At 38.6% G+C, this 19,073-nt stretch overlaps 1 protein-coding gene across 2 annotated transcripts in view; it reads right to left on the bottom strand.

The window, feature by feature from the left end:
* Nucleotides 1-2,376: 2,376 nt before the first annotated feature.
* The window catches only part of PRMT9 (protein arginine methyltransferase 9), a 48,150-nt gene continuing 31,453 nt past the window's right edge, over nt 2,377-19,073 (bottom strand). Inside the window, exons 10-12 of one of the 2 annotated variants that reach the window (XM_003257788.3) lie at nt 7,415-7,568; nt 3,628-3,750; nt 2,377-3,335 (exon numbers count right to left, since the gene is read on the bottom strand). In XM_003257788.3, coding sequence (XP_003257836.1) covers nt 3,120-3,335; nt 3,628-3,750; nt 7,415-7,568 — 493 coding nt within the window. In that variant the 3' untranslated portion in view covers nt 2,377-3,119. The remainder of the gene's footprint in view (nt 3,336-3,627; nt 3,751-7,414; nt 7,569-19,073) is intronic. The other variant, XM_030816214.1, reaches the window with a different exon arrangement.

Below are 19,073 nucleotides of genomic sequence, written 5' to 3' on the forward strand. Positions count from 1 at the left end.
TCTTGGCTGAATGGTCTTAATTACTCATTAAACCACAGTCAGAAGACATACAGGTGCTATTTGGGAAAAATTTATTACCTAGGATGGGGTTTCTCTAATTGCTAATCACAACCCCACTGGGTCATGTTTGACATTTTATAATGAAAATAAAATAGAAAGTGCCATAGTATGTTACAGAAAGCAAAGATGAGTATTGTTTCTCAAAGCCTGTTTTATGTATTTATACACATATTCATATCTATCTATATACAGATATAGTGGTTCACAGTAATCATACAAAGTCTTTATTCTGTCCACTATTATAAACATTTCTATTAAAACTAAAACTGGGCTATATGTAAAAACTCCAAAGATGATACACACACAAAAAAAATCTGTTAGAACTCAAGTGAATTCAGTAAAGTTGCAGAATACGAAATCAACATACAAAAAGCATTAGCATTTTTATACATAAATAATTATCTAACTGAAAAATTAAGATGCCATTTATGATAGCATAAAAAAATACTTAGGAATAAATTTAACACCAAGGCAGTAAAAGATCTGTACACTGAAAACTATGAAACACTGATGAAAGAAAGACACAAATAAATGGAAAGATATCCCATGCTAATGGATCAGAATACTGTTAAAATGGTCACACTACTCAAAGCAATTCAGAATCAATGCAATCCTATCAAAATTCCAATGGCATTATTTACACAAATAGAAAAAACATCCTAAAATTCATATGTAACCATAAACGACCCTGAATAGGCAAAAGAATACTGAGGAAAAAAAGTTGGAGACATCATATTTCCTAATTATAAGTTATATTACCAAACTATAGTAATCAAGACAGTATGGTACTGGCATAAAAACACATATATAGACCAGTGGGACAGAAGAAAGAGTCCAGAAATAAATCCAAACATATACAGTCAACTAATTTTTGACAAAGACACCAAGAAGACACATCGGGGAAAGAACAGTCTTCATTAAGTGATGCTGGGAAAACTGCATTTCCACATGCAAAACAATGAAATCAGACCCTTATCTTAGACCTACACAACAATCAATTCAAAATGGATAAAAGACCTAAATGTAAGACCAGAAACTATAAAACTAGAAGAGAACATAGGAGAAAAGTTCCTGGACACTGACCCTTGGCAATGATTTTTTGGATATCACACCAAAAGCTCAGTCAACAAAAGCAAAACAAATGTGACTACATCAAACCAAAAAGCTTCTGACAGTAAAAGAAACAGTCAACAAAATGAAACAATAGCCTACAGATTGAGTAAAAAATATTTGTAAGGCATATATCTGAAAAAGGGTTAGTATCCAAAATTTATTAAGAATTCATACAACTCAATTTTAAAAATGGGCAAAAGACCCGAATAGACATTTCTCCAAAGAAGACACACAGATGGCCAACACGTACATAAAAGGGTGCTCAACATAATTAATCATCAAGGAAATGCATATAAAAACCACTCTGAAGTACTACCTCTCACCAGTTAGGCAAGCTATTATCAAAAAAAACAAAAGACAACAAATGTTGTGATGGTGTGGAATAAAAGGAACTCTGTGCACTGTTGGTGGAAATGTAGAATTGGTACAGCCATCACGGAAAACAGAATGGAAGTTTCTAAAGAAAAATAAAACTACCATACGATCCAGCAATCCCTCTTCTGGGCATATACTCAAAGCAAATGAAATCACCACCTTGTAAATATATCTGCAGTCCGTGTTCATTGCAGCATTATTCATAGAGGCCAACATATGGAGACAACTGAAGTGTCTGTTGACAGATGAATAAAGAAACTGTGTACATATATGCATACACACTGGAATATTATTCATCCCTAAAAAAAAAAAAAAACCAATGATATCTTGCCATTTGCTACAATATGAATGGGCCTGAAGGAAACCCTGTGCTAAATGAACTAAGCCAGACAGAAAAAAAGATACTGCATAATTTCATATATATGTGGAATCTAAAAAAAAAATTTAAATATATAAAGAACAAAACTGGTTATGGGGGGTAGGGAGAAATGGGGAAAGGTAGGTCAAAGGATTCAAGGTAGCAGATACGTAGGATGAACAAGTCTAGAGATCTAATGTACAACATGAGGATTTTAGGTAACAAATTTGTACTGTATTTGGGATTCATGGTAAATGAGTAGATTTCAGCTGCTCTTGTCAAAAACAAAAAATACATGGGTAACTGAGATGATAGATATGTTAATTTGCTTCACATTGTATACCTTAAATATATGCAATAAAATTTATTTTAAAAATAAAGCTGGGTAGTATAATAATAGAGGTAACAAGAACAGGTAGTCTGGAGCAAAGATCCGTCTTATTTGTGACTTACAAAGAGCATACAGCATATAGGAGGCATAATAAGGATCTTCCTTAATCTATTTCAAAAGTTTGTAAAATTTGGGTCAATTAATGTACTTACTGTGCATCCAAATCAAAACTTTGAAAAATAGTATAGGAGTAAGTCTGTCTTCAATTTAACTTTGTTTTGTTACCAGCTTTTAAATGTTCTTTTGCCAAAGTAGACCAAGAAAAATGCTGCCTCCTGAAGATTTATTCCCTAACTCCTTTACTGTTTTAATTACATTTAGCTTATAGCTTAAATTCTTTTTCAAGCTTGCATTCTCAAAACAAAACCTGAGATGTTTCAGATGTACGCTGAGTATTTAAAGGAAGCAAGACTGGAATTTACAGGTAACCATAACCCTCAGTCTTTCAGTGTTTCCCAATTACAAGTTTGGATTTTAAAAAAAAAGGCCAAGATGCCTACAAAAGTAAAGTTTTGCTTTACTTACTGACACATGTCAATAACGATAAGACTTTTAGAATCCCTATTCCGTAAAATCGAGCAAAAGAAGTTTCCTAATTTAAAAAACTAGTGATGTATCCTTTTCCAGAAAGCAAATCTGCAGCAGTATTTCTATAATAATGCTACTCTTTTATTTAGAATCTTTTAAAATATGCTTTATTAATGTCAATTTTTAAAAATATTTGACCATTACAAGGAATTTTTATATACCCCCACTAATTAAGACAAGAATTTTGTACTTGTTGATGCTCTATTTACACAGTTTTCATTGGAAAACTGCTCTTCATTGCTTTACTGTGATGCTGACATTGCTTTTGTGATGCTGAACGCTGAGTACAAGTTCCTCTCCCATTTCAACCTGGATGGGATTATCTAAAACAACTGCAGCTTGTTTCCAGTGGGAGGCTTCACTTGAAGTATCCAACCTAATCTCTTCATCAAGGTACATATGATACCAAAATGGAATAGCAGTCACTCTTCCAGATTTACAAATGTATACCTATGAAAATTAAGAAATTATGAAAATATCAGAGTGCATAGAGTAGACTTAGATTAAGTCTTTCTCTTTTTACTTTTAAATACAAAAATTTAAAATACATTCCACTAGCTAATTCATATCAGTATTAACCTATTTTGTTTACTAATATTTATTTAAATCCATTTTTGTATATTGTTCAGAAAATAAGATTTAAATCTTTAAAGTAGCTAAAACTATGTATGAAAGTATTACCTAATTTAAGATAATTATTCTAAACAATAACAAACAAAATCATTTTGCATGTTGTCCTTACCTTTACTTCTCTGTTAGAAGTGTTCAAATATGGAGTCATTAAATCTAGTCTTAAGAGTTCCACTGGCTTGCTTAAAGGTATACAGGGCAATGAGGATAGGTCCAAAAATACACGTATAGGTACCTAGAGAAAGTATAAATTTTTCACTTTCACTTTTTCTTTTTGTGGTCAGGGCTCAAGTTTTTCATTTTTACACGTTCCTTTTGTGGTCAGGGATTGCTTTGTATTTGACTCAGTATGATAGAATACTTTTTACATTACCTCCTTTGTATTACCACATCAAGCTAAGGCTGGCTTTCATTAGAACTTTCATTGTTCCAGTACAAAAAGAATGAACAAACCAAGATTTACTCAGGTTAGATAATTTGCTCTGGTTTCCATTACCTGTAGATCTTTCATTTGGATGAGAGCAGATTAAATTTTTTCTTAAGCCAAACAGCTCTAAAATTTTTAACCCAAGGATTTGCTTATGAAATAATGGTACAACACTAATTGAATTGTTTCAGAAATGATGCCAGATTCAATCAAACAATAGTTGATTTCATTTGGAAAATAAGTTTATTTCTAGAAGGCAGTGGTTCTCAATCTTGGCTGCAAATTAAAATCACCTGGGGAGCTTTTTAAAAGCCCAACTGTTCAGGCCACACCCCAAACCATCTGGCGTTAGGATCCCCAGATGTTTCCAATGTACAAAGTTGAGAATCACTATTAAGTGTTCTATCAAGTTTAGTAGCAATTGAATGCTGCTATTAATGCTAATAATTTTTAGCCTCATCTTCATTTGAAACAAAAGGAAACTGTCATTTAAAAACCACTTTTCCTTGTATAAGGCGAAACAGGACACAGATACATTCACCTCTCCCTGGGCATCCTTGAAAGCATCCAGCCTTTCTTCCCCATAAAAACTCAACAGTAACCCCACACCATTTCTAAGACTCCTTGTTATGCCTTTTGTTCCTATTTTTACATCAAACCAGAAGAAGCCTTAGATTCTCACGTCACCTCTTATCACCTGCCTCCTAATCCCCACACTGCTGAACCCATACCTCATAGTCGGCCCCCACTTTTATTTCTCACACTAACTGGTCCACTCCTTTTTTTTTTTTTTAAGACAGGGTCTCACTCTGTTCCCCAGGCTGGAGTGCAGTGGTACGATCACAGCTCACTGTAACCTCTGCTTCCTGGGCTCAAGTGATCCTCCCAAGTAGCTAGGACTATAGGTGCCCACCACCACACTTGGCTAATATTTGTATTTTTTGTAGAGATGGGTTTCTGCCATGTTGCCCAGGTTGGTCTTGAACTCCTGGACTCAAGCAATCTGCCCTCCTTGGCCTCCCAAAGTGCTAGGATTATAGGCATGAGCCACCATGCCCGGCCCTCCTGTCATCTTTGCCAGTTCCTTCTATATAACCAGCCAAACCAAGCTCATAACTTTGAGTTCTCTAGAGTTCAGTTCCCAGCCCTCTTTATCTACATACCCCCAAGCTATTTCATCCAGTCTTATGGCCTTAAATACCAGCTACATGCTGCTAACTGCCAAATTTAAATCTTCAGCCCAGAGCTTTCTCTGAATTCTTACCCAATTGCTCAGTGACCACAGCTACACACAAAGCCTGATCCTATTTTCCCCATTATCAGTATGGAAACTATTCTTCCAGGTGCTTTCACCTAAAAAAAAAAGGAGTCCTCTTTCATAGCCCACATCCAACTAATCGAAAATTCTACCTTTATTTATTTTTAGAGACAGGGTCAGTCTTGCTGTTGCCCAGACTGCAGTGCAGTGGCACAACCTTGGCTCACAGCAGCCTCAACCTCTTGGGCTCAAGCAGTCCTCCCACCCCAACCTCCCGAGTAGCTGGGACTAGAGGGGCACACCACCATGCCTAGCTAATTTTTGTAGAGAGAGGGTCTCACTTTGTTGCCCAGGCTGGTCTTGAACTCCTGGGTCCAAGCAATCCTCCCACTTTGGCCTCCCAAAGTGCTGGGAATACAGGCATGAGCCACCACACCAGCCCTACCTTTAAAATATATCAAGGATCTCACCATTTTTGCAGCACTTTCGCTGCTACCACTAAAGCCACTGACACCTCTCACCTGGATTACTACAATAATTTCATGCCTTTGCCTGGTCTCACCGGTGTTTTATTCCTAACACAGCAACCATAGCAATCCCTTCAAAACATAAGTCACATCATGTCAAGCCTCTGTTCAATATCCTCCGGTTGTTTCCTACCCCTTTCAGAGCAAAAGCCAAAGTCCTTACAAAGTCCTGGCCAGAAGGTCAGCATCTGGCCCCTAATACTCTGACTGCATCTTTCATCACTCTACCTCTTGGTTGCTTCTTGCTGTTTTTGATACTTCAATCATGATCTTGCCTCTAGCTATTTACACTTGCTGATCCTTTGATTTGTGTGATTTGCTTCCTTATTTCTTTCAGGCCTCTGTTTATCACTTACCCATGAGTCCTTTCCTTAGGTGTAACCTATATAAAATAGTATATCCCATACTCCACACTCCCTTAACCTGCTTATGTCCACAGCACTTCTCACCATCTATCATAGCAGTCTTTTTACTTGTTTATTGTCTCTTCCAATGTAAATGCTAAATCCATGACTGCAGGAACTTCTCTCTTTATTTCATAGCCCTATTCCCCAAATCTAAATGTACATGTAGTAGACATTCAGTAAACATTTGTTACTCTATCACCCAGGCTGGAGTGCAGTGTCGTGATTTCAGCTCACCGCAACCTCCACCTCCCAGGCTCAAGCAATTCTCCTACCTCAGCCTCCCAAGTAGCTGGGACTACAGGCATGCACCACCACACCCAGGTAATTTTTGTTTTTGTAGAGATGGGGTTTCCCCATGTTGCCCAGGCTCGTCTCGAACTTGTGAGCTCGAGCAATCCGCCCCATCTTTGCCTCTCAAAGTGCCAGGACTACAGGTGTGAGCCACCATGCCCAGCCCATTTCTAAATCTTGACTCCTTATTTCCTAAACAGAGGCTAACCCCTTTTTCCTTCAGCTTTGTTTTCCTAGGCTCTTGCATTCCTGCTCTCTGCCGTCTGATTTCCTAGAATCTGAGCATTAGCTTCTGATACTTATCAGCTGCCAACCTGAGGTCTCAATGTAAGGGTTCAAGTTTAGAACACAGATCTTTTTTGGACAAAGACCACTCTTTTTCATAAGATTAAAACCTAGGACCCTTCCATTTATGACAGTGATTCGGAGGAGTATCTAAAAACTTTTTTTTTTTTTGAGATGCAGTCTTGCTCTGTCATCCAGACTGGAGTGCAGTGGCACAATCTCGGCTCACTGCAACTCCTGCCTCCTGAGTTCAAGCGATTCTCTCACCTCAGTCTCCAAAGTAGCTGGGATTGCAGGCACGCACAACCACACCTGGCTAATTTTTTTGTATTTTTAGTAAAGGTGGGATTTTACCATGTTGGCCAGGCTGCTCTTGAACGCCTGACCTCAAGTGATCCAGCCGCCTGGGCCTCCCAAAGTGCTGGGATTACAGGCATGAGCCACCACACCTGACCAAATATCTATAAACTTTTATCAGCAGTCATGACAAAATTCCTTGGTTATTATAACCTCTAGGTTGATTTTTACCTATAATAAGTTCCTTTGTTCTAGGAACTTATTATAGGTAAAAATCTAAGTGCTCTTAGTCACTGTGATTAATCCAGCTAAACTTTAGTCACTGTGTTTAGCTAGATTAAACAGTGACTAAAGAGAGAGCAAAGGTTCAACAGCATCCTGGTTGAACTTCTCCTCTAGACACTTACCTGAAACTGGTTAATAAAAGGTGCTATATTTAATCCAAGAGTACGTTCTGTTCCTTGAACAGCATTTTCCTCTAGGAGTGTCTGTGATTCCACAAGCAACCCAAACATCAGCACATACTGAGGAAAGATCTTGCCTCCAGATTGTAGTAAACACCTAAGGAAAAAAGTACATATTTTAAAAAGCTTTTGGGGCAGGGCCAAAGTGGCTCACGCCTGTAATCCTAGCACTTTGGGAGGCCAAGGTGGGTGGATCACTTAAGCCGAAGAGTTCAAGACCAGCCTGGGCAACATGGCAAAACCTCATCTCTACAAAAAATACAAAAACTAGCCAACGAGATCTACAGGTGGCATGCACCTGTAGTCCCAGCTACTTGGGAGGCTGAGGCAGGAGGACTGCTTAAATCCAAGAGGTAGCAGTTGCAGTGAGCCACCCGCCACTGCACTATAGCCTGGGTGACAGAGTGAGACTTTGTCTCAAAAAAACATAAAACCAAAAACAAACCCTTTGTAATCCCCTACATTGTATAAACATCAGTAATTAAGAATCATGATAAATCAGTAAAGAGCTACAGATTACATAAGAGTCTAATAGACTTTCCGTTATTCATGGCTGGTATTTCAGAATAGTAAACCACTAGAAATAATTTCCCAAGTCAAAGTAACTACTGATCAGTGAAAGAGAAAAATGACAGGTTAGCTATTTAAATGGACATACATCTTTAGATTCAGGAAAGTCATCAATGGATGCTAAAGCTAGTAGGTCAAAGTTTGATTAGGAAAATATCCTTTTACAGTCTCAAAGTATCACCCCCACAAATGACTTATCACAAAGGGGGAAACAGTAACTTACTGAATGGAGAAATGTGTAGATACAACTTAAACCATGGGATTGTATTAACATCAAAAACAATGGGACAGGCTGGGCACGGTGGCTGATGCCTATAATCCCAGCACTTCGGGAGGCCAAGGTGAGAGGACTGCTTGAGCCCAGGACTTCAACCCCTGCCTGGGCAACATAGCAAGAACCCATCTCTACAAATAAATAAACTAGCCAAGTGTGGTGGTGCACACCTGTAGTCCCAGCTACTCAAGAAGCTGAGGTGGGAGGATCGCTTGAGCCCAGGAGGTCCACATTGCAGTGAGCAGTGATTGCACCACTAGAGACATGAAAACTAAATGGAATATATGATCCTGGATTGGATTCCAGACCAGGAACAAAAAAGCTACAAAGGACATTATTGTGACAACTGGTGAAATCTGGATAAGATTTGTAGCTTAGATAACAGTATTGTGTCCCTGTAAATTTCCTGATTTTAATAATTGTACACTGATTCTATCAGTGAATGTCCTATGCATTCCAGGGTATTAGGAGTAAAGACACATTGTATCTATGGTTCAGGGAAAGAGCCTGAAATGTTTTTTCCTGAACAATTTAGCAGATGTGGCAAAATAGTAATAGTTTGTGAATCTGAGTGTAAGGTATATGGTAAGTTCTTTGTATTATTCTTTAATTTCTCCAAAGGCTTAAAAATTATTTCAAAATAAAAGGTTAAACACTCCAAATGCAAAATTAAAAAAAAAAAAGTCCAAATACTCTAATACTGGAGGAGAGAGAGTCAAGGGTTAATAAAATCCTTTCTCTTCCTACAGTTGACCTTGGGTTTACCTTCTCTTTCCCTGAAAATCTTATAAGAACAGAATGTCAGCTGTGTTTATCAGGAACATTGCTTATGGTTAAAAAAAACAAAAAAAAAAGAATGCCTCTTAATAGGTAGACTATATGTGGATGGACAGAACTACGAACAAAGGATAAATGCCTGATGGGAACCCATACCACATGTGGGCTTCCCTGAGAGTGTAACCAGGTGTTCATATTGCTAGGCCGTGGAAGCTATGCCCATGGGAGAAGAGTTGCTATAGGAAGCTAAGGGCTCTTAAGTCAAGGCAGCTTCCACACCTACCTATGTAGTCTTGTTTCCTCACACCTGAGCTATGTGCTATGTGGGAAGGGAGAGAAGGGTGGGTGGGCCACCTACTGACATCCAGTAAAATAGAGGTGGAGGAGACTTTAAACCAAGTAATTATTTTCATTTGCCACATTTACAATCAAATGTCAAATCTACATTTTTACTGAATATTCCAAGCTTGTTCCTACTTGAATTTCTAGAACAGGATACTAGGCAGGTGAACTTTATATTATCATATGTATATTTCACAGTATGTTTTTACTCCTAAGTTAAATAGAGTAAGAATACACTTATAAAAATACAGAACTAAACATTTCACCAACACATTTGTTCATATCCTAAAAAGTAATTCATATACATTTCCAAAATTATATACTATGTAGTCTCCCTAAATAGATCATTAAAACCTAGACAGGCTAAGCTATAAAACACCCCATTCCTCAAAACTACTTTGGCACTACTGCTCTTGAATTAGATTTAAATTAATTCTCCGGTCTCTTACTAAACTGATTATCTCACTTTTATAACCACTTAAAGATATCTAAAGCAAGGACAATTAAATTATAATGACAAGACATGGCAACTAAATGCAAGGTAAGACTCTTGATTAGAGCTAGACTGGGAAGAAAAGCAATGAAGAATATTACTGGGGTAATGGAAAATTTTAATATGCACTATATATTAATAATAGTGTTTTATCAATGTGAAATATCCTGAGTGATAATTTTATTGTGATATGTAAGGGAAAACATTTGTTCTTAGGAAACACATGCTAAATACTAAAGAAAAGATGAAGTTTATGATGCCAACAATCAACTATCAAATGGTTCAGTAACCTAAACAATAATCTAGTGTTCTCTGTTATTATTCTTGCAATTTTTCCTAAGTTTGAAAATTTTCAAAACAATACATTTGAGGAAAAGTTAATAAGGAAACAGTCTGCTCTTGTAACAGCTCACTCTCTCCTAAAGACAAACTAACAGGAAGCCATATCCCCAGCCATGATGTGAGGAGCACAGATCCAGCAAGGAAAGTTAGAGATGACTCGTAAGTGTAATGGCTCCAGACTGATAAGGATGTCATGATCCTGAACCAGGATAATCTCTCTTCACCCACTAAATATAACGACATGATCCTTCTGAGTTGTAATAAATCCTATATTCATAAATTTGCCTAAAAATGGACTCCACCCTGACCCCAGTGCTTTACTCATTGTTGCTATTCCTTTCCTATCAACTTTTTGTCATATTAGGTAGTCTGGTAGAAATTCAGTCTCCACAGTTAGTGAAATTTCACACCTCTTAATAAAATTGCACAGCTCTTAACCAAATTCCAATCTATGCCTTTACCAAACTGGCTAAAATTTTATGTCTTCCCAAATCACTGGAAAAATCTTTTTTCCTCAAAAGGATCAAGTTTAATCCTGAAAACTCATGTTATTATCTGAACAATTGAAGTTATCTGCTAACTGTGATCCATTTAAGTGAAAATCAGATCTAATTTTCTTCAAGATCACAAAGGTCTCTGAAAGGAGAGACTAGCCACAGAACTTTATGTTGCTTGACTAACAACCCTCCACTCCCCCAATGGCCACAAGAGGTATCATTCTATGAAATTAGCAAGCTAAAAAGGCACACAGGTTAATAAAAGCTAACCTTACAGCTATGTAATCTATGGGAGAAAGAGAGTTGGAGAACGATACCATGTGAGTCACTTACGTAGTCTTAGGAACCGTTTCTATTTATAAAACATAGGTTGAGCCCAGGAAGTCAAGGCTGCAGTGAGCCATGATCATGCCACTGCACTCCAGCCTGGGTGACAGAGTAAGAGCCTGTCTAAAAAAAATAAAAATAAAACTTCTGACACGAAGTGGTGGTGGGCGGGGGGGGAGGGGGGGGCGTGCAGGGAGGAGGTTCCCACCCCAGAAAAATTCTCAGACACCTTTTGAGTGTACTACAATTCAAATAAATTCTGACACTACCTGGAGTTAGCATCAGGTGCTATAAGAGCTCAGTCCCACATGAATGCCCCCAGTTCTGATGCCAATTGTAGGTCCTGGACTTTCAGTACTTTTGGCCATCTATAAATCTGAAACCACCTTTGCAAAAATTACGGCAGTGAAATAAATCTAACATAGCTCCCCATTTTGCTTCTAACCTCACAAACTGACTGACCCAGGCATAGGGTAAGCTAACTATGGGAGGAATTTTAGTTTATAGTTTAAAGCAAGGATGATAATAGTCCCTTCCTGAAATGAACCCCCTCCTTGTTCAGGGACCAAAACGGCCACTGTAAAACTGAGGAAAGGCCACAAGGTTAGGATTATGGGAGGACCCTGAATTCTGCTAAAATGTAGGCACAGTTAAATGATACCCAGTCATTGTACCCTAGCTTGCTTTCCTATAATGTCCTACTGCTCAGGAATCATGGAGCCAGAGGTCACAAGATGTGTAACTGCCCCAATTGCTCCTATAGATAACATCAGTATTGTAAAACCTAAGATTGGTCTTTGAGACATTTTTCAGACTCAACTGCTTCTATGACTCCCACCCAGAAAGTTGACTCAGCGCAGAAAGACCGTTTTTGACATCCCTATGATTTCATCCCCAACCAATCAGCAGTATCCATTCCCTAGCCACCAGTCCACCAAATTATCCTTTAAAACTAGCCTCTGAGTTCTCAGGGAGGTGGATTTGAAAAACATCTCCCATTCTTCCACTTGGCTGCCTTGTGATACTTAACACTCTTTTCTTTTTTTTTTTTTTTGAGACAGAGTCACTCTGTTCCCCAGGCTGGAGTGCAGTGGTACAATCTCAGCTCACTGCAACCTCTGCCTCCCAAATTCAGGCAATTCTTCTGCCTCAGCCTCCTGAGCAGCTGGGATTACAGGCATACATCACCATTCCCAGCTAATTTTTGTATTTCTAGTAGAGACGGGGTTTCACCATGTTGGCCAGGCTGGTCTCAAACTCCTGACCTCAAGTGATCCACCCACCTCAGCCTCCCAAAGTGCTGGGATTACAGGCATGAGGCCACCTAAACTTTCCCTACTGCAACTCCTGCTGTTCTCACTGTATTGGCTTTTCTGGGCAGTGGGTAAGAAGAACCCATCAGGCTGTAACAAATCAAGGGTTCCCACGACGTCCTCTTTGAGTTCAATAATTTGCCAGAATGGCTCACAGAACTCAGAAAAACACTTTACTTATATTTACGGATTTATTACAAAGGATACAACTCAGGAATAGCCGAATATAAAGTATACATAGGGCAAATATGATATTGTGATTATAATAAGATACATATATATCTGGTCTTCATCTTGTTTCCTGCCCCAGAACTCCTAACACCCTTGGAACCTACAGAATGGTAAGAGTATCTTCTGTATGCTAATAAGATAAATGATGACTAAGGGCCCCTACCTAGCCCTAGGTTGGGGGCTAAAAGACCATGGCAAAATTAGAGGATTGGGACTTTCCATCCAACCCACTAGCCTCCAGAGAGAGGAGCCACACTGAAGGTTGAGTTGATCACTAATAGCCAATGATGTAATCAGTCATGCCTACATAACAAAGTTTCCATAAAAACCCAGAAAGACAAGGTTCAGAGAGCTTCCAGGTAGCTGAACACATGGAGATTCCTAGGGGGTGCCCAGAGAGGGCATGGAAGCCCTGTGCCACTTCCCGCATGCTTACTCTATGCATCTCTTCATCTGGCTCTTCATCTGTATCCTTTGTAATATCCTTCATAATAAATGAAATGGGCAAACATAAGTAAAGTGTTTCCCTGAGTTCTGTGAACCACTCTAGCAAAGTAATGGAACTTGAAGAGGTGGTCTCAGGAACTTCCAATTTACAGCCTGTAAGAAGTACAAGTGACATACTTGTAACTGGCATCTGAAGTAGGGGGCAGTCTGGAACTGAGCCCTCAACCTGTGGGATCTGACACTGTCAACTAAATGATAATCAGTTTAGTTCTCTGTTATCTATGCTTGCAATTTTTTTTTCTCTGTTACTATCCTTGCAACTCAACTTCTGTATGTGAATGAGATGAATGGTGACTAAGGCCCCCTCCCTGCCCTTAGGTTGGGGGCTAAAAGATAGTGTCAGATCTTAGCTATGTTCAGATAAAATGACCATTGCCTTGAAACTCTGCTTGTCTTTACTAACATTGAGTGTTCTGTTGTTACTTACATTACTGCAACTGCTAGACTCCTCAGAAATCTTTTGCAAAACTAAATGATACTTCAGAACCATCCATGCCTTCAGCAATGAAAAAAATAACATTGTAACTCAAAAGTCTAACAAACTACAACAGACTGGGTAATTTATAAAGAACAGAAACTTATTTGGCTGACTGTTCATGGCAGAGGGCAGAGAGAGAGAGAAGAGGGAGAGAGAGAGAAAGGGAAAGAGGGCTGACCTCATCCTGTATAAAAAACCCACTCCCATGATAATGGCCTTAATTCACTCATCCCCCCCTTAAATATCATACCTCTCAACACTGTTGCACTGAGGATTAACTTTCTAACACATGAGCTTTGGAGGAGACACTCAAACCATAGCTGTGGTTTTTAAAAAAAACAAAAAACGAAAGAGCTTACCAAACCTTCAAGCTTTTGTCTGTATTTTAAACTAGCATGAGTGAATAGAACTTAAGAATGAACATTTTATTTTTGAGACGGAGTTTCACTCTTGTTGCCCAGAGCTGGAGTGCAATGGCGCGATCTCAGCTAACAGCAACCTCCGCCTCCCGGGTTCAAGTGATTCTCCTGCCTCAGCCTCCCAAGTAGCTGGGATTACAGGCATGTGCCAACACGCTTGGCTACTTTTTTTTTATTTTTAGTAGCAACGGGGTTTCTCCATGCTGGTCAGGCTGGTCTCAAACTCCAGACCTCAAGTGATCCGCCCGCCTTGGCCTCCCGAAGTGCTGGCATTACAAGCATGAGCCACCGCATCCAGCAAGAATGAACATTTAAAAACAACTGCAGGCCAGGCACAGTGGCTCACACCTGTAATCCCAACACTCTGGGAAGCCAAGGCAGGAGCCCAATTACTACAATACATCACATTAACAGAATGAAGACCACATGATCATCTCAATGGACGCAGAAAAAGCATTTGACAAAAATCACACTTTCATTATAAAAGCATTCAACAAACTAGGAATAGAAGGAAACTACGTCAACATAATAAAACCCATATATGAAAAGCCCACAACTATCATGTTAACATCACCACACTTAAAGACCGACAGCTTTTCTCCTAAGATCAGGTACCAGGGAAAGGTACCCACTCTTTCCACTTCTGTTCAACACAGTACTGGAAGTCCTCACCAAAGAAATTAAACAAGAAAAAAATAATGTATCCAAATTGGAAAGGAATAAGTATAATTATCTCTATTCATAGATGATATGTCATATACAGAAAACTCTAAAGAAAAACAACAACAAAAACCTGTTACAACTCATAAATGACTTCATATTATGGGATACAAATATGATACAAATATCCCATAATTTTGAAATTATGATAAAATATGCCTACAATTTACTGTTAGTCATTTTTCACTTCATTAGTGTGAAGTATATTCACCTTGTTACGTAAATTATCTCCAGAGCTCTTTCATATTGTAAAACACTCTATACTGAATAAAGGACAATTTCCCATACTCCCCTCCCACCCTGGGTCCTGGCATCCAGCAATCTACTTTCTGTTTCTATGAGTTTAACTAACTCTTGAGACCTCAAACAAGTGAAATCATACAGTATTTATTTTTCCTTTTCTGACTGGGTTGTTTCACTTAGCATAATGTCTTCAGGGTTCATCCATGTTGTAGTATGTGTCAGAATTTCCTAATGATTAGTGATGTTGAGCATCTTTTCATACACTTTTTGACCATTTGTACATATTTTGGAGAAATATCTATTCAAGTCTTGCCCATTTTTTAACTGGGTTATTTTGTTACTGAGTTGTAGGAGTTCTTTCTGTATTCTGGATACTAACCCCTTATTTCATATATGATTTGTAAATATTTTTTTCCCCACTTCATAGGTTGCCTTTTCACTCTTTTGATCTTTTCCTTTCATGGGCAAAAGTTTTAAAGTTTGATTTAGTCCTATTTGTCTACTTTTGCTTTGGTTGCAAAACAGCTTTTTTTTTTTTTTTTTTTTTTTTGAGACGGAGTCTCGCTCTATCACCCAGGCTGGATGGAGTGCAGTGGCGTGATCTCGGCTCGCTGCAAGCTCCGCCTCCCGGGTTCACACCATTCTCCTGCCTCAGCCTCTCCGAGTAGCTGGGACTACAGGCGCCTGCCACCACGCCCGGCTAATTTTTTGTATTTTTAGTAGAGACGGGGTTTCACCATGGTCTCGATCTCCTGACCTTGTGATCCGCCCGCCCCGGCCTCCCAAAGTGCTGGGATTACAAGCGTGAGCCACCGCGCCCGGCGCAAAACAGCTTTTGATATCATATCAAGAAAATCATTGCTGAATCCAATGTCCTCAAGCTTTTCTCCTATATTGTCTTTCAGAAGTTTTACAGTTTAAGGTCTTATATTTAGTTGTTTAATCCATTTTGAGTTAATTTTTGTATATGGTGTATATAAAAGTATACATGTTTTTGTATATTTTGGAAAACATATTTCGGATATGTTTTCTGAGCATAATTTGTGGGTTTATTTATATTGGCTCTTGTTTCTTTCTTCCTTTTTTTTTTTTTTTTTTTGAGATGGAGTCTCACTCTTTTGCCCAGGCCAGACTGCAGTGGCGCTATCTCGGCTCACTGCAAGCTCCACCTCCCGGGTTCAGGGGGATTCTCCTGCCTCAGCCTCCCGAGTAGCTGGGACTACAGGCGCATGCCACCACAGCTGGCTAATTTTTTGTATTTTTAATAGAGACGGGGTTTCAGTGTGTTAGCCAGGATGGTCTCGATCTCCTGACCTTGTGATCCGCCCGCCTTGGCCTCCCAAAGTGCTAGGATTACAGGCATGAGCCACCGTGCCTGCCCTGGGCTCTTGTTTCTAATTCTATTGGTCTATATGTCTGTCTTTATACCAGTACCATACCACAGTCTTGATTGTAGTTTGTTTAAGGTCAGGAAGTGTGAGGCCTCCAACTTTGTTCTTTTTCAAGACTGTCTTGGCGGTTTAGAGTTCTCTGAGATTCTATATAAATTTTAGGGTAAATTTTTCTGTTTCTACAAAAAACACTCTTGAGGTTTTGATACGGATTGCAGGTGTTCCAATCCATGAACACAGTGTGCCTTGCCATTCATCTTTGTCTTTAAATTTTTTTTTTAAGCAATGTTTTGTAGTTTTCAGTGTAAATATAAGTCTTTTGCCTAAGTATTCTTAGGTAGGTTTATTCCTAAGTATTTTATTTTTTAGATGCTATTATAAATGGATTTTCTTAATTTTCTATTTAGCTTAGCCTTTGTTAGTACATGCAAATGCAGCTGATTTTTGTATGTTTATTTTGTATCCCATAAAATGGATTAAACAACTAAATATAAGACCTTAAACTATAGAACTTCTGAAAGACAATATAGGATAAAAGCTTGAGGACATTGGATTCAGCAATGATTTTCTTGATATGATATCAAAAGCTGTTTTGCAACCGAAGCAAAAGTAGACAAATAGGACTAAATCAAACTTTAAAACTTTTGCCCATCAAAGGAAAAGATCAAAAGAGTGAAAAGGCAACCTATGAAGTGGGGGAAAAAATATTTACAAATCATATATGAAATAAGGGGTTAGTATCCAGAATATAGAAAGAACTCCTACAACTCAGTAACAAAATAACCCAGTTAAAAAATGGGCAAGACTTGAATAGATATTTCTCCAAAATATGTACAAATGGTCAAAAAGTGTATGAAAAGATGCTCAACATCACTAATCATTAGGAAATTCTGACACATACTACAACATGGATGAACCCTGAAGACATTATGCTAAGTGAAACAACCCAGTCAGAAAAGGAAAAATAAATACTGTATGATTTCACTTGTTTGAGGTCTCAAGAGTTAGTTAAACTCATAGAAACAGAAAGTAGATTGCTGGATGCCAGGACCCAGGGTGGGAGGGGAGTATGGGAAATTGTCCTTTATTCAGTATAGAGTGTTTTACAATATGAAAGAGCTCTGGAGATAATTTACGTAACAAGGTGAATATACTTCACACTAATGAAGTGAAAAATGACTAAGAGTAAATTGTAGGCATATTTTATCATAATTTCAAAACAATTTTTAATAAAATTGTGGCTATAAAGTAATTATACTGAATTTTTTGGCACACATAGAAGAATTTGCAAATTCATGTGTCATCATTCTCAACAGTCACACTGCAACTATAAAAACAAAAAAGAAGATCCCCAAAATGGTCCATTATTCAAAACATGTCCAGGCCGGGCGCGGTGGCTCAAGCCTGTAATCCCAGCACTTTGGGAGGCCGAGGCGGGCAGATCACGAGGTCAGGAGATCGAGACCATCCTGGCTAACACAGTGAAACCCCGTCTCTACTAAAAATACAGAAAATTAGCTGGGCGTGTTGGCGGGCGCCTGTAGTCCCAGCTACTCGGGAGGCTGAGGCAGGAGAATGGCGTGAACCCGGGAGGCAGAGCTTGCAGTGAGCCGAGATCGCGCCACTGCATGCTCCAGCCTGGGGGACAAAGAAAGACTCCGTCTCGGAAAAAAAAAAAAAAAACATGTCTGAAATACATCTTTGGTACTAATTTAACCAATTTCTTTACTTTCTAATTTAATTAATTAAAAAAAACTGAACTTACCAAATTTGAATAATGACATTATAAAAAGGCCTCCACAAAATTTCTGGCTATTTACCAAAAAATAAAAAATAAAACCACCTTTGCCACTGCTGTTTCTTCTAATCAATGTATTGTTATGAAGGCAATTTCAAAAACAAACTTTTTGATAAAAATCACTCAATTAGCCGAGATCACGCCGCTGCACTCCAGCCTGGCGACAGGGTGATGCTCCATCTCAAAAAAAAAAAAAAAAAAAAAAATCACTCAATTATCAAAACTTACCTAATTGTACACATAGGATTTCATCAGTATGTATATTTTAAAACCTATGAACCTATAAGCAGTGGCACATGCCTATAACCCTAGCTACTCAGGAGGCTGAAGTGGAAAAATCACTTGAGCCCAGGAGTTCAAGACCAGCCTGGGCAGCATAGTGAGAACCACCACAACCCCACCCTAACCTCACCCCATCCCACCCGACCCCATTCTACCCTACCCCGTGTCTAAAAAAAAAAACAAAAAAACAAAACAAAAAAAACTATAATACTGAACTCTCGTTGGTAGTTTTGCTTTCCAGAGTAGTGTGTGTTAGCAAGTTTGAAACAATGTTATGTGGATTCTCCCTATGAGCAAATGAGTAAGTATATTCATGTTAGAGCCAGGCTTTTACTGCTGGAGAAAGAATATAAATATGAAAAAAGAGAACACTATAATGTACCATGTGATAGTGGATTAGAACTGAAGGTATCAGTATTTTATATAAATTAAAAACACCTGTATGTGTATGATTGTGCACGTATATATGGATCCATGTGTGTGTACATGCACACAAAAACACACACATCCCCTTCCTAGCTTTTTCAACTCAGAGAGCCTAAAAGCAATGACCAGTAGCAATAAGCATACAGACCTATCATTAAGATCTTGGTTTCAG

Source organism: Nomascus leucogenys, chromosome 7b (genome assembly GCF_006542625.1).
Source record: "Nomascus leucogenys isolate Asia chromosome 7b, Asia_NLE_v1, whole genome shotgun sequence".
NCBI lineage: Eukaryota > Metazoa > Chordata > Mammalia > Primates > Hylobatidae > Nomascus > Nomascus leucogenys.